Genomic DNA, 15,481 nt, shown 5'->3' with positions numbered 1-15,481 from the left:
AAAGACTTGTGCTTTTGCCATTTGGATATTTGTAGACGTGTACAATTCAATAAAGAGACGGTTATTGCAAATTTAGTCCTTACCCAATACGATGTTTAGCGCAATTTTAATAGTTTTCAAGACTCTCTGGAATAGTATTGGATTGAGTCCTGTGCAATTTTGTCTGCCTTGGTCCGCATATAGGTTACATAATCTGGAAGCTAACCAATTTAGATGAAACAAATTGCTCCACATGTCCAGGTAAGTGACTATGTAGTGTTGAGTGATATGTCTATGACAATATTGATTATCGCTCTGAAAATTTTCAATCGGTGTTGAGTCATAAGTCCAGTTATCATGTCTATGCACAGAAATCTAGCAAGTCATTCCGCACAATTTATTATACTGCTGACTGTATTTAGCCGCTGTAGCATGAGGGGAGGGATCAATTAAAGATTATGAACAACAACCTACTATTAATGGGAAATTTGGACTCAGAGTAACATAAATGATAGTGTTACTTAGGCTATGCCGTTAAGTGCTAAATTTGGTTATCCTTATTTATATTCTTGCCTTATTGGTTTCTTTTTTTTGTCCCATTGTAGCATGGCAGCAAAAGCTTGTTGTTTGTTTAGCAAGTTTACATACAGGCTATAGAAGCAACTGCACATCAATAGGTCAATAGGGTTATTTTTTTCCTTATGTAAGTAGTATAAGATAGCCGATGTTGTGGGCAAAAAGGGTAAGATTTAGTTAGTAGTATTAGATAGCTGATGTAACTGACTAACATTCAGGTCTGCCTCCCACAGCCGACTTATCACTTAAAGTCCAACCGATAAACATGTGTATCTGCTTATCAGTTAGATAAAGATTGGCAAATAAGAGTTAGTTTCACAAATAATTAACTATTAGATTGGTAAGAGAGCTTGAATTGGAATACCAAGTGAGAATACTTTTAAATTTCAACCAGCTATAAATTACATAACCCGTAACTTCAATGCAGTTGTACATGAACTTTTAAGAAGTAAATATAACTACTGTAGATGAGGTATTAGAAGCTTTAGCTTAGAGTAGCAGCACAACATTTTAGTTGTGAAGAGGGTTTGGTCCACTAGGAACAACTCGCTTCTGTATGTTGAATCGTGTATCGATCCCTTCAGATAAGATAGGTGGGGGTACTGGGCTCTTATAAAATAATTGACAGTGGACACAAAAGTGCCTTTTATGAAGGTTACGAGTTCTCATAGGCTGATAACGGTTGTCATGCTGGCCTGCTGGATGGCTTTCAGAAGACAATCCTTCAGCTTTCATTGTTGTAACTAGGCAACAAAGAAAGGTGGCTGCTAGAATCCTGTGTCTGAAACTTACGCTCTTCATCGTGGGTTGATGATGATTGTTGGTAGGACTAAATTGTATGAGCAAGACCTGCATAAATAGGATATCTCGTGAGCTGCATAAATGCTTTCAATGAATGAAGATCTTGGGCAAAAGTAGGAAAAACGTGTTTATTTTTTCTTCAGGTTTTTACTAGTGATGACATCTTTGTGAGGTTTAGGCCTTGTCAAGCTCAGAGGGGCAAGGCTGGGGCCGGGTGTATGGGTTACGAGCTTGGCTGGACTGCCTTTAAGCTCCTGGAACTCCTGAACCATTATTAATGCTCACCATCTTTAGGTTAGCAGGGCCTGGGCTTGCATTAGAAATTCTGTCTGGAGGAATCATTGTAAATCATCTGTTCCCTGATCTTTTGCAGAAGACAAAATACAACTTGTTGTGCATGGTGTACTAGTGAGGCAATACAGCTGAATATGAGAATGAGTCTGATTAGGTGCTTCTTATATTGCAACAGTAGATGATTGCAGGTATGATGACAATTTTTAAACAGTGTCAATGCCATTGTAAATTAGAAGCATTTATGATTACTTACAATCTACCTGTCTAGCCTCTGGTGCTAGTTAGCCCGTTTTAAACTAATACGAGTTTTGTGCCTTCGGCACTATTAAACATATAATATTAGCACTTTTGGTAGGATATTAAAAAGATGACTGTTTCTGTGCTAATATCATTTCTGTATGTGTGTTTTTTTTCTTCAAAAACTATTACCTATAGGTTGGGGATTTTTTTTGGTATCTACCATTAGATTATAACCTTAAGATAAGTCAAAATTAATATCAGAAGTAGTTATAGAGCAACCTGTATCAAAGGAATAGCAAGCATGTCAAATTGTGCCATTTATGATGTGGAATTATAATATCATATGGGGCAAAGTGGAAACATTGGCAGAAGTTGGTGGATAGTTTTGGAGGGCAAAAATCGACCTGGTTGGGTTGACCTGAAACATATATATTCCCAGTTTCTTCTATGAATAGTTAGCGTTAATTATTTTTACCAAGTCATTTTATCTCATAACATAGTTTCTGGTTGAATTTTATTAGGGATTGAGGAGAGCGTTAATTATTTTTACCAAGTCATTTTATCTCATAACATAGTTTCTGGTTGATTTTTTTTAAGGATTGAGGATGTTTTGGGCATTAGAAATACACCTTGGTGGCGATTTTTGATCAATTGGTTGACTTTATTTTATCTGTTGACCTGTCAAATATAATACATAATCCAAAGTTCATAAGGACATGAGTCAAATTTCCCTAGTTATAACTTTACGCAAAGCAATGTTTAAGTGTTTGACTGAATATCATCAACCTTGTGTTACTGGTTACACCGGGCTTGCTTTTCGGTTCCCGTAAACATATACGATGATCATAGTTCTTGTTCTCATGGCTAGTTAAATGTGCAAGTACTTTGTCGTTAATCAGGATATGTATGTATCGGGCTAATGGGCACTCTAGTCTAGTGAGATTTGAACAGCAATATCTTCTTAGGCTCTTAGGTCAGCTTGAATCATTTGGAATATGTTGCTAGTTTTTTTTGGGTTTTGTAGGTTAGTTTCTAAAGTCTTGCCAGATTGCTTTTGACTGCATTTACTAGCAGTGGGTGAAAAGCTTAACAAAAATAGTCGTGCTTAAAGCTGCTATGACTTTTCTTTCTGTTGGTTGGATGTAATTTTAATGCTGTTTGCCCATCTCATATACTTACATTTTCTTTTTTTTGGTATACTAGTTAATTGTCAAAGACTAGTTAGTTCCAAAAGTGATTTGGATTTTTGTATAGAATTGATCATTCGACCATTGCAGTGACGTGTTATGTGTTGCAAAATATTCTTCTCAATAACAAATAGTAAAAGATATATACGAATTTGAAATAAAATAAATAGGGTACCGTTATTTTAACTTGAACAAAAAGTTTCTGTATTTATTTTGATGTATTGATACAAATAAAATAAGGTTTAGATGTAGATATAAGATTTTTTTGAAAATTAACTTTTATTCACTTTAGGAGCCGATTCACCAACTTGAAGCGGCCCAAAGAATTACAAATTATTTACAACATTGAAACGATTCCAATCTTTCCAACATATATTACAATTTCTTGATCTATGTTTGAACAATAAAAAACTAGTTGTCTTGATATCTTGGAGCACCTTTTCCGCACAAGTCCTTTCATTCTTGAATCTTCTATTGTTCCTAGCCCTCCAAATGCACCAACACGAGATGAAGATGATGCCTTTGAATATCTCTTTTGCGGTTTTCCCAAGTCCTGTATGACCTTCAATTCCGAAAAAATCTTTAATTGAAAAGAAAAGGAGTGGGGAGACTTTGCACCATGAGCTGATTTTATGCCAAACAATCTGAGCCAATTCGCAAGATGTAGATATAAGATAGGACATTCTGATATTACATCTGAAGATGCTTATTGTGTGCAAAAAACCAGTTAAAGCTGGTGCTTCATATATGAGTATTAAATGCCCTCACCCACCAGTTTTTTAGTTTTTTACTGTATCTCAAACTGTTAAAAATATATAACAGCTTTAAAGGGCTGTACAATGTTCTCATTTAAGACTTGTACTTTTCTCCACTAGAACAGCAAGTAGTAATGAGGTCATATTTTGTCTCTGGATCTTCTGTTACATCATTTTCTAAACATGTAACTAGATTATTTCTCACTTCTTTTTTTTTTTTTTTTTTACAATGTAAATCAGTTTCATAAGGTGGAAAACCCAAAAGACAGGGGGCCAGAGGCCAAGTTATTTGGTCAAAAATCTGCCGATATATCGTTGATTCATGGAATAGAAAACTTAAAAAACCAAAAGGAGACAGGTCAAATGAGTTGAGCACAATGAAAGTCATCTAGGCATCTAGCTCCTAATTTATTGACCAAATGTAACTTGAATTTTGATAGATAAATGCTTAAAAACATCAATAGTAATTTATAAAGTCTTTACATACCTAAATTCAAACGTTGATTAAGATTGACCAAATCAAGTTAGACAGGATCACAGGAATGATGCTGAGAAGCTGGAAAGTAGTTTAGAACCGGCTTGAACAAAAATATTAGGCTTGATGAACTTTCAGAAAGCAATAAGTTGTGGAAAAAGTGTGCTCAAATGCCTACAATGTTGGATCTAAGACCACTTAAGAAGATGAAGTAACCTGAATTTTGCGTTCAAATTTGCTTTGTAAACATGATTAGTTATTTGGGAAAAAGGAACAAAGGCTATGTAGGCGGATCAACCTAACCTGATCACAAACATTTTTCCCCTGTACTGATTGAATCTTTTACTTCCAACGATACATCAAAGAAACAAATACAAATACATAAAGAAATAAATATAAATATACAAAAAATGACCCAACATCAAAAAAAATGAACCAAAAACCCAAAGACCACATATTCTAGCAACCACCACAACATCCCGAACTACAACCCACATTCTACAACTCACATGACCCGAATGAATGAACTAAATTTCAACAAACCATGTTTATCACACAACCAATAACCCTGAGATACGATATCCTGAACCATCCAAATTCCAAACCACGAAACTAAGAACCAACCAGGCTATAAACCCACAAAATACATATTACATTATATCAAAAGTTCTATTGATGTGTTAACTAGGTTATTTTCTGACCACCACAACAACCCTTCAGTCATTTCGTGAGAGGTAAAGCAAGCTTCATGCTTACCAGATGGACCACTAACATGATGGACAACCTAATGATCCAGCCTTGCCAAGATACTTTTCCTGAGAGATCAGTTCCATTCTTGGCCTAGTTGATTATCGAATCTGGGTATATTTTCAAAGTATCTATCATCTATCTCTTAGACAAGCTAGGCTAAGCTACCATATTTGTATGTACACATACATATACAATGCACACATATATACATTTCAAAAAAAAAAGTGTTCACCAAACACTTGATGTTAGATGCCTAATTATATAGCATGTTTGTATATTTTGCCATGGTCATATGACTCGTATCCTCCTAGCTTTTTCAACAACTGAAGAAATTTGTTGGCAATATTCATATATAAGCTTTGGGGCCATAACCTTGAGAAAGTTGTAACTCATAACTTTAATGTTATGTACCTTAAATGTGATGGGTTTTCTTTTTAATCACAGTTTACTAGCACAAACACCATAAGTCCAATAACCATAACTCTCTCTCATTTAATTTCCAAAACTTCCCAAAGTTATGTAATAATCTGTCTCAGATTCACAAACCAACAGAGAGTTAGGAAGTGCATAACCATATCAAGTTCTTTTGGCAGTCATAGATTTCACTACAGAAAACTAAAAATTGTACTAACTACTAACTCGCTGTTAAAAAAAAGCAACAAGAAAGAATCCATAACCTTGGGAACCCCAGAACCAAGATAACTAAAGCTCTTATGTTGCTTGACCAGTTGACTGAGCATCTGCTTGTTTCATAGCCATGGCAAGATGCTTATGCCCAGCAAGATGAGACTCAAACGAAGAGGGGCTGTTGCAAACAACATTGCACAAGGTACAGGCCCTTGAACTATTTGATGTCCCCCCTACTTGCAGCATCTTCTGCCTCTTTGTCTCGACATCCTCGTGATTTCCGGCTCGTTTACCCTTCGTGTTACTAACATCTAGATTAATATCTTTACCCTCTTCTTTCAATGGAACTTGTGATGGTCCTATAATCGTTGGGGGTGTTACAGGTTCAGTAGCAGGGAGAGGGTTAGGTCCAATCAGTTTCTCCGATTTCTCCAAATTCTTTAGGTGCTTCTTGCCGGTGAAGTGCTTTTTTAGCATATCATAAGTGTTGCAACTGATCCCACAAAGTTCACATCGTGTAAGTTTACCTTCATGTAAATCGACTTTCATGCTCGGACCGGACTCGGGATTTTCCATAAGCTTGGTAGGTGGCGTCTCTAGTGAAGCAACAGGGGTCAAGAGCACATCCGGCATAGGCTCCGATTTTCTAAGTTTTTTCAGGTGTTTCTTCCCCGTTAAGTGCATGTTGAGAAGTTCGTTGCTGGTGCAACTGATTTTGCAGAGTTCACAGCTGAAACTTTGGGGGATGTCAGGTTTCATCTGTGAACCACCAGTGATAGGCTGTGCCTCCAAACTGCACTCTGATGTGAGGTTAAAGTTCCCTTTCGAACTCGCAGCCTGCATAATCGCCTGTACAGCAACATAAAAGAGCACATGCTTATTTATTGTCAGTAATGTTTCAAATTAGGAAACTTTTGTAGAAATCCGGTTGAACTGAAAGTCTGAGGGGGTGTTTGGAATTGCTATTTGAAAATAAATTATGCGTTTTGAATAACCTAATCAGATAATCTATTGTAACAAAACGTTTTATAAAAAAGTAGTGTTTTTTGATTTTGATGTTTGATAATGTGGTAATCAATTAATCAGTTTATTAAGTATTTGGTAAACAAGATTATTTATGACCTAACATGTAAAATGACCAAAAAAGACATTATTATTAAATCTATAATATGTTGAGTTTAACATATAACATTATTTCTATATGATTTGTAACAAATTAAACTTTTTACAACTATACTTGTTACGAACTAATTAGAAAAATATTATGCAAAAATCACATTCCTTCATAATGAGATTATATGTAATTACTAAACGAGAAAAGCATTGCACATTTGATTTGTAAATCACAAACATTTCATAATTGCAAGTACACTACAACAAATCTGAAAAAGCATGTGGCAGTGGATAAGAAATCTAGTCAGCGTTGGCATCAGCTACAAACGGGGTGAAGGATTATCAGTTAGGAAATAACTGAACATATTAGTGGGAAAAGAGTTGTCACTGGCCAAGGAAAGAAAAAGAGGTAGAAGTTTTAAGGATATTTATGTCATCTTGACATGATAAAGATCATGGCATTTTGCTGCAGTAGGTGGGGAGGTGCTTCTTTGAAATTGCGTTTTGAAGCCTTCAAATAGCAAATAATCACTTTTGAAGAATATGTTGCCATACACCAATAACAGATTATTTGCGATTAGAGAATGCAATAATTAAAAAATCATGTTTTGATTGCAATCCCAAACACCCTTTGAAACACTTTTTTGACAAGAATTTAAACCATAAACAATAAGTTGTTATATTTACGTTTTCAGTAATATACATTAAAAAATACAATCAAACATTTTAAAAGGTTTTATGCACCATGTTTATACTTTGGGAGACTTCTAAATCCTTTGATCCATTTAAAATGTTTCCTTTATAGCTATTGCTTTGACTTCACCCATATGACCTGTTAGAGTGAGACTATAACACGAATAGACCCAACCATACATAATGGGTCAAAATTGGTACCTTTAATTTTCAAAAACTATGAACTTGGATGCACAAATCTCTATGGAGAGAAATGTTATAGCAAAAGCAAACAAATACTATCACCAATACTCTACATACTAATAATGGATGAAATATTAATTGTTCCACATTAATCCTGCATGTACACAAGACACCTGTGCAGATACTGTTTTCCATAATGACAATGTTCAACTTGGACATGGTTTAACCAAAATATTTTGACTACTTGTCAAAAATCAAAGCATCTTAATGGACAAATTTGTAGCCTTTTAGTTTCTTGCGGAAGGAGTAAATAATTTAGTACAAGTGTAGTAAACAAAATTCATTATCAAAAGTTTGTGTTAAAATCAGCTAGAGAAGACTTTATTTATTCATTGAAAGAGTGTATGAATTGACGAAATATCTAGTATTCAAAAAGCAATCCACATATAGCATCATTTAATTAAAAAGAATAGAATAGTAAAGAATTCATCGATCACTAAAAAAAAGACAGGTTATTAGCGCCAAAGCACGTACCTTTGCAGAATGCTTTTTACCAGCAACATGGGTCTGAAATACATCTTGACTACTGCACGCCACATCGCAAATGTGACAATATACTATTGTATCAGCTGCTGCTCCATGTTGCAATAACTTATGCTTCTTATCCTCCACCTCCCCAGATGAGTTTACGTCTGAAACGGCTGCTGCTGCAGCAGCAACAGCTGGTCGTGGTGGAGCCATTATTGGTGCCATGGATGGCTGATCAGCTGCCTTTTGCAGATTCTTTAGGTGTTTCTTTCCTAGTTTGTGTTTCTCGAGCACATCCTCAGCATTACAAACAATGTTACATAACTCACACTGAATGGGATATTGGTTTTCAGATAGCTTGTTTCCTACTACCACATCATTCCCCATATGCTCATTCACGACACCTGGATTACAAGCAGACTGCATGACTGTGGACTCGTTAGTAGTTTCACCCAAAGTCCCGTCGGCCTGAATACGTCAAAACAATAATAATTACTGCCAAAATAAAACGCAACTGAAATAAAAATTGTATTTGTAACCCAAAACAAATATATGCAAAGTTTGTTTCATGATTATAATAATTTAAAACCCAAAACAAGACAAAACATTAAACTATCCTCATTTTATACACTTTGCAAAACAAGATAAGAATCTACACGAAATGCGCATGTATACTGTACCTAACACTCATGAAGTTAGAAGATAGATATCAACCATATGGAACTTTCCCAAAAGCTAAGTTGGTCAATATGATTTTTATCTCAACTTTTATAAATCTCAACTCCGTGTAATCATGAGGATTTTCAAAAATTTAATTATCATTGAAATTAAAACTAAATCTTGTAAAATGGTCACACTGAAAATCCTCCTATTTATACAATGATTACACTAAAAGGCTAATTTGGTCAATACGATTTTACTTGTATATTGTATCCGGACGCCCGTGAAACTAAAACACAGATATCAACTACATCCATCTTCTCAAAACCTAAACTCGGTTAAAACAATTAATTATTTCGTTGTTTTAGAATCTCAGCTTCATCATTTGTTAGAATGTTCGGTAAGTATCACATTCCGCGTAAACATTTATTTTAATCATCTGAACTTAAAACTCATGTTTTTAGTATTCCGTATACTTTCACTTACCGAGTTAATTCTATTCACCAATCACCACATTTTGCAACTTCGAACGGCGTATACGTACACTCAAAACTCACTTACTAATACAGCAGGGCATACTAATATATTCTATACTTCTAATTATAACGAAAAAATACAAAAAAAGCATACACCTTTCAGAACCAATACTTATATAAACTTAACAATTATATCAATATACATACACACAATATATATATATATACATAAAACACACATATAGATATAAAAGGGAAGGTACATAAAGATTTACATTCTGATTGGTTGATGAATTGGTGGCGGGTGGAATCATTCCGGTGAGCTCCGACAAGGTGGAAAACGGGTCGGGTTGAGAAAAGGAGTTAGGGTTTGGAATGGGGAGAAAAGAAAAGGGAGTGAAATTGGATAATTAATTTGAAGTGTAGAAGAATTTGGTAAGGAATCGGGTTGGTGTGATAGAGTGAATGAAATATAAATGCGAGAGAGGACAGTGCAGTTGCAGGGTTGAGACGTGATTTTTAAATTTTACTCGTACTATATTTTTACTTTGAAGGAATTTGTTTGTAACTTTGTACAGTCAAATGATTTGGTTATTTCCCATTTTGTTCGATTGGGTTGGGTACACGAAGGTCTTCATTTTTCAAAGGGAGGTGATACTCCAGCATAAGGCTCCCATTGTGTCGAGCTTTTTTCAAGCAACTCGAGTTATAGTTCGATTCAATCGAATCGAGCTATTATCGAGCTCGATCCCGAGCCCTAAATTTAAGCTCGAAATGATTATCGAGTCGAGTTCGAGCTTTATATAGCTCGGCTCGAATACTTATCAAGTTTTTCGAGCTTTTAATATATTTTGTATATATATTTTCGATAGCATAAATTGTATATATATTTTCGAGCTTTTTGAGCTTTCAACAACATAAATTGTATTGAAAGTTTATTTTCAAGCATTTCAAGCCGAGTTTCAAGCCGAGCGCGAGCCATGTTTATAGACACAAGCCAAACTTGAGCCTTTTTTAAGCTTTTCGAGCAGAGCTCGAGCCATATTGTAGGTATAACGAGTTGAGCTCGAGCTTACACACTAAAAGCTCGTCGAGCTATCGAGCCGAGCGAATATTGCTTGAATCGAGCTCGAGCCAGAGCTGGCTCGAGCTCGATTCGGCTCAATAACACCCTTGCTCCAGCATGTATTGTTGTAGAGTTAGTAGTAAAATTTATACATTATGATAGATAAATAAAAGATGGTGATAAAGTTTATCACTTTTCTTTCTGAAAGGCCTTTTTTAGCTCACTACTAGCAAATTACTCATTTCAGTGGATAACATTTTAGTGGGTTATCCTACATAAAAAGAGTTTGAGATTGTATTTGTAAATTATATTTTGCATAAAACTAATGGTAGAGTAGCTTTTCTTATAACGTTGTTTAGTCATATACAAAAACGTACATATTGTGTATAAAAACCAATTAGAAAATGATTTAAATTTTAAATAAGATGATGTCATATATCAAAAAAATAAAGAAGAAATAGTTGATATAAATAAGTCTAATAATGACAAGTAAACATTATTTAAAAAATAATGTTGTAATAAGAATCTTATTTTATTTATATAAGAGAAGAGAAGAGGAGAGATTTGCTTATTATTATTATTTTAAACAGTGTTAGGATTTAATTAATTAAAGAAAATTGCTAGTAAGGAAGTAGCCGATATCCAAATCAAAAATCAATGATTCTAACATGACTGAAAGAAAAACAAACATATAACATGACAACGGCTATTAACCCGAATACCTGTTGCGACATGCCACAAATGTATTGTGACCTATTGTTTCGTTGCAAGAATAATACTCGTATATCTTTTTACATAAATTGACTGATTAGAAGAGACCATTCATCCAATAAAACAACGAGTTTATTTTCATTTTACTATTTGTTATTCTTATTCTATATCTTTTCTAAGCCCGTGTCAAAAGTTCCTTGTGGATAATCAATTTAGGTCTATTTTTGCAATATCCTTTTCTTGCATCAATCAACTGATCATTCATTGAAAACCTTGAGTTTTATTTCTTCATAACAATAATTATACACATCCCAATTTTCCAACTTAATTAATATTAAACTTTTAATGCATATACAAATTATATTAAATACACATATTGAACTATAACTTTAGCTTTTACATAAAAAAGATCGATTTCATTATGCATCATATAACATCTTTTATAATGATTTAAGTGATGGAAGATTACAATTATTCATCATCCATATAGATAACTAGATATGGCATAACGAAGAAGGAAAGAAAGTGGCAAAATGAAGAAGGAAAGAAAGGGGCAGATTGTAAAAGAAATCACATGGTTCATGTATTCTTCTTATGTCTAGTTTTTCCAATTGTGTCTAATAGTCAAAACCAATTAATTGGTGCAACTTGATATATAAAGAAATAGACTGATAATAACCCTTCTTATCTTGAACCATCCATGATCTATGCCAGACAATATATTCCCCTTATTAGTTGTGTTACATTTCATAAAGACAACTCATTCCAACACATTCTTACTAACCACCACTAACACCCAATATACATACATATACTACATTTACAATTTTACATATATATACTCTATAGATCTAAATCTATATATGTGTATATGTAAAAGTTCCCAATCATAACTCACCAATCAAACACACAATGGCTTCCCCTCTAATTCTCCTAGCCTTAACCAACTTTCTCTTCCTGATCCCATCAACACTATGTCAATCGACAACTGCCCCTGCTCCAGCCGGGCCGGCTGGCCCGATCAATGTGACAGACATTCTAGCCAAAGGTGGTCAGTATACGGCTCTTCTTCGCCTCATGAACGAAACCCGAGTCCTAGACCAACTCCCAAACCAACTCAACAACTCAAACCAAGGCATGACCCTTCTAGCACCAACAGACAATGCCTTCCTTAACCTTCCAGCTGGCACTATCAACGGTTTATCCGAACAACAAAAAGTCCAACTTGTATTAATCCATGTTCTTCCTAAATACTATTCTTTAGACGATTTTAGCACGGTTAGCAACCCGGTTCAAACACAGGGCAGTGGAAGCAGGGGAAGTTATGGTTTGAACTTCACTGCAAGAGGGAACCAAGTAAATGTGTCAAGTGGTGTTGTTGACACTCAAATTAGTAACCCTTTGAGACAAATCTTCCCTTTTGCAGTTTACTCTATTGATAAAGTACTGTTGCCACCATTTAAGAGTGAAGCCCCTGCCCCAGAGGCTTCAAAACCCGCCGGGAAGCCCGCGGCTAAGGGACCGAGTTCCCAAGCCGCAGATGGTGATTCACCACCCTCAAAGAATGGAGGTGGAAGGAAGATGGATATGGGAATAGGTTTGTTTGGAGGTGTAATTGTGTTGTTTTGCATGGCATTTTTGTAAGGTGATTATTATATCCACAATCATGTTTTCTTATTATTAATGTTATATTTTTTGTTTGTTGCTTGAATTATTTCATATATTGTTGTAATTCTTGATATATACGGAGTTTAATGTTTTTATTCATCAAATATCTATTTTATATTTTTATCACACATGTAAAATGTTCATTAGAAGCATTATCATCCATCATTACAAGGTCATATATTAGATGAGGATTCGACATATCAGGTCGCAAATATACGTTTGTACTTTTAATTTGTTTGCGGCCCCAAAAATAGAGTTCACTGATAAACACTACAACAAAAATGTCATTTATTCACACCTAATTTTAATAAGTGTGAAAAAATTCTTTATCTTTTTCACACTTAAAAATGTTTAAAAAGTATTCACATTTAAAAGTGTTTATATACATGGGGAAAAAAAGTTCACACTTTCAAGTGTGTGAAATTATATCAATTGTTCACATTTAAAAGTATGATGATTAATTCGTAACACCAAATTTGTTCACACAATAGATGTGTGAATAAATTAGGTGTTACAATTTGACTTTCACACTTGTAAGTGTGAATATGTTTGATATTTATTCACATTTTTAAGTGTGAACTTTTTATTTTCACATATAAAAATGTGAAAAAAATTTATAATTTGTCAACTTTTTTCACACTTTTAAATGTGTATACTTTTTAAGCATTTTTAAGTGTTAGCATATTAAAAAGTTTTTTCATACTTCTTACAAAATAAATGTAAATAAATAATATTTTTGTTGTATAGTTTAATATAATTAGCTCATATATACTTTGTAGCTTGATCAATGAGCCAGAGTCACTATATGTATAGATTTAGGTATGTTATAATGTGTGATGTATCCTTGTATTCTAGAAGTATTATCCAAACAAACTAGTACTTACATGTAAATGGGGATAAAATGATATATACAAATTCACCGTCAATTATGCCGTTGGATTGACTATGTTAGTGACGTGACCGATCTCTACCGAACGATAAAAAGACAATGTCGTTGAGTCTAATCACCATTGTTGTTAAAAAAATATATATAAAAAAATTTCAATTGGGGTGTCATTACATTAGCAAAACCGTTATAAAAATAAAACTTTAATATAATTAGCATGCATTAGTATATTATTTTGTCACTTTAATTGTAATCACAACAAGTTTTTAATAACTTATTTTGACGGTTGACTTGTTAATGGCTGCCAAGATTTTATCATATAAAACAACTACGTATGTATTATTATAACTGGAAGGGTGTCCGCACGTTGCAGCGGCAACGGTTTATAACGTGTGAGATGTCGTGACGGTAATACAGGTTATTTAGATTACTTTCCTGAGATATGGCGATGAGAAATCTAACTGTGGTTATCATTCTAAATATAAGTCAAAGATTAGACGCAAAAAATAATAAGGTGCAAAAATTAAGCATTTTAAATATATTTGTTAGAGTTATCTAGAGGTAATTTGAAAATATTGAAAAAAATGTTGAACTTTCAAAAATAAGAAGCACGGTTTGTTTTATAAGGGCTTATAGATAAAATTAATTACTATCAATGAAGGTTCACTAAGATTTGACTAACTTTATCATCCCAAACTAGTCAACTACTACTAATAATATGTTTGGTTATTTTGGGTGGGGAATGATAAATGTATAACAAAGTTTTTAGCATCTACAACAATGCATGTTTTATATAGTTATACATTATGCAGTATAATATGTATATTTGTTGTATATTACAAAATTTGATGTAGATATATCATTATGTGTCTGTAAAAGGAAATTCAGAAGAATAACATGTGAGCATGAATGTAACAGGTTGAACCAGTTAAAACCAAGATGTTTGATTATTTTTTTGGATATGTATTGATACCTAAAAATGACTTAAAAGCATGCTACCAAGTTGAATTTGCATCAAGTGGTTATTCTTTTATTTATAGCTTTGCTGTTCACTTAAAAGTTTATTTCATTTATTTACATATCTGCGCCTACATAATACAGATATCCTCTATTCGTATTATTTTGTTACAAAATAAGGTGAAAATTCATGTCCCACGCGATAAATGTAACAAATAAATTTATATTTATATGGATAAAATTAATGGACTACTCTAAGAAAAATATTAATGGACTACTCGTATGATCTATCCATCTCTCGAGACACAAAATCTTATGGTGACCACATTTGCAGTCATGTGATGTTTGGATAGAATCGAGTCCTTATGAATGGGCAGAGTTAGATGCTCCTATTTTATAACGGTATGGACGATTGCTTCCATTACTAACTAGAAAGACACCAAATTCTTCTTTAGGTGTTTCAACTGCGGTATAGGTAGAACTTAGAACCGTAGAAGGAGTTGGTTCGAAAAAACCTTCTGCATAAGATTAGAAATAGTGAATTTGAGGTAGAGTAGTGTTAGTATATGATCACGTAAAATGAATGTATGTCCAGAAATGATTTAAACATACGGGGTCACACGTCTCGACATGAATGTAACTATAATTAATTAATATAATTAATGTAATTTATTAATTAATTAAAGATCACGAAAAACTAATAGTCGTCCGTTAAAATGTTAATTGTTAACGGTACTTAACTGACGGGCTTAATGGAGGAGATAATTGTGATTAAAAGAACAATTAAGAAACCCTCTAGAATGTTCCTAGAGGGGGACGGCTACAATGAGGGGTTTTAGAAAACCCTAAACTTGTT

The 15,481-nt window shown here is 33.8% G+C and overlaps 2 protein-coding genes across 3 annotated transcripts; one reads left to right on the top strand and one right to left on the bottom strand.

Annotated features, from left to right (window-relative positions):
• Window positions 1-5,524: 5,524 nt before the first annotated feature.
• LOC122578265 (zinc finger protein 346-like) lies at window positions 5,525-9,886 on the bottom strand. 2 transcript variants are annotated; one of them, XM_043750183.1, is made up of 3 exons: window positions 9,613-9,886; window positions 8,208-8,669; window positions 5,525-6,533 (listed from the first exon to the last, which is right to left on the bottom strand). In XM_043750183.1, the coding sequence occupies exons 1-3, from the start codon at window positions 9,649-9,651 to the stop codon at window positions 5,769-5,771; spliced, it is 1,266 nt and encodes a 421-aa protein (XP_043606118.1). In that variant the 5' UTR covers window positions 9,652-9,886; the 3' UTR covers window positions 5,525-5,768. The 2 variants fall into 2 exon arrangements, with proteins under 2 accessions (XP_043606118.1, XP_043606119.1); XM_043750184.1 differs by having other exon boundaries at window positions 8,208-8,629; window positions 9,613-9,885.
• A 2,041-nt stretch (window positions 9,887-11,927) lies between these two features.
• On the top strand, window positions 11,928-12,881 carry LOC122578295 (fasciclin-like arabinogalactan protein 13). Its single transcript, XM_043750224.1, has one exon. It carries the CDS (start codon window positions 12,027-12,029, stop codon window positions 12,756-12,758), a length of 732 nt encoding a protein of 243 aa, XP_043606159.1. The 5' UTR covers window positions 11,928-12,026; the 3' UTR covers window positions 12,759-12,881.
• Window positions 12,882-15,481: the final 2,600 nt, after the last annotated feature.

The sequence above is a fragment of the Erigeron canadensis genome, chromosome 8 (assembly GCF_010389155.1).
Source record: "Erigeron canadensis isolate Cc75 chromosome 8, C_canadensis_v1, whole genome shotgun sequence".
Lineage (NCBI taxonomy): Eukaryota > Viridiplantae > Streptophyta > Magnoliopsida > Asterales > Asteraceae > Erigeron > Erigeron canadensis.
The sequence above is the reverse complement of the archived record's forward strand: the minus strand, read 5'-3'. Positions and strand labels throughout refer to the sequence as shown.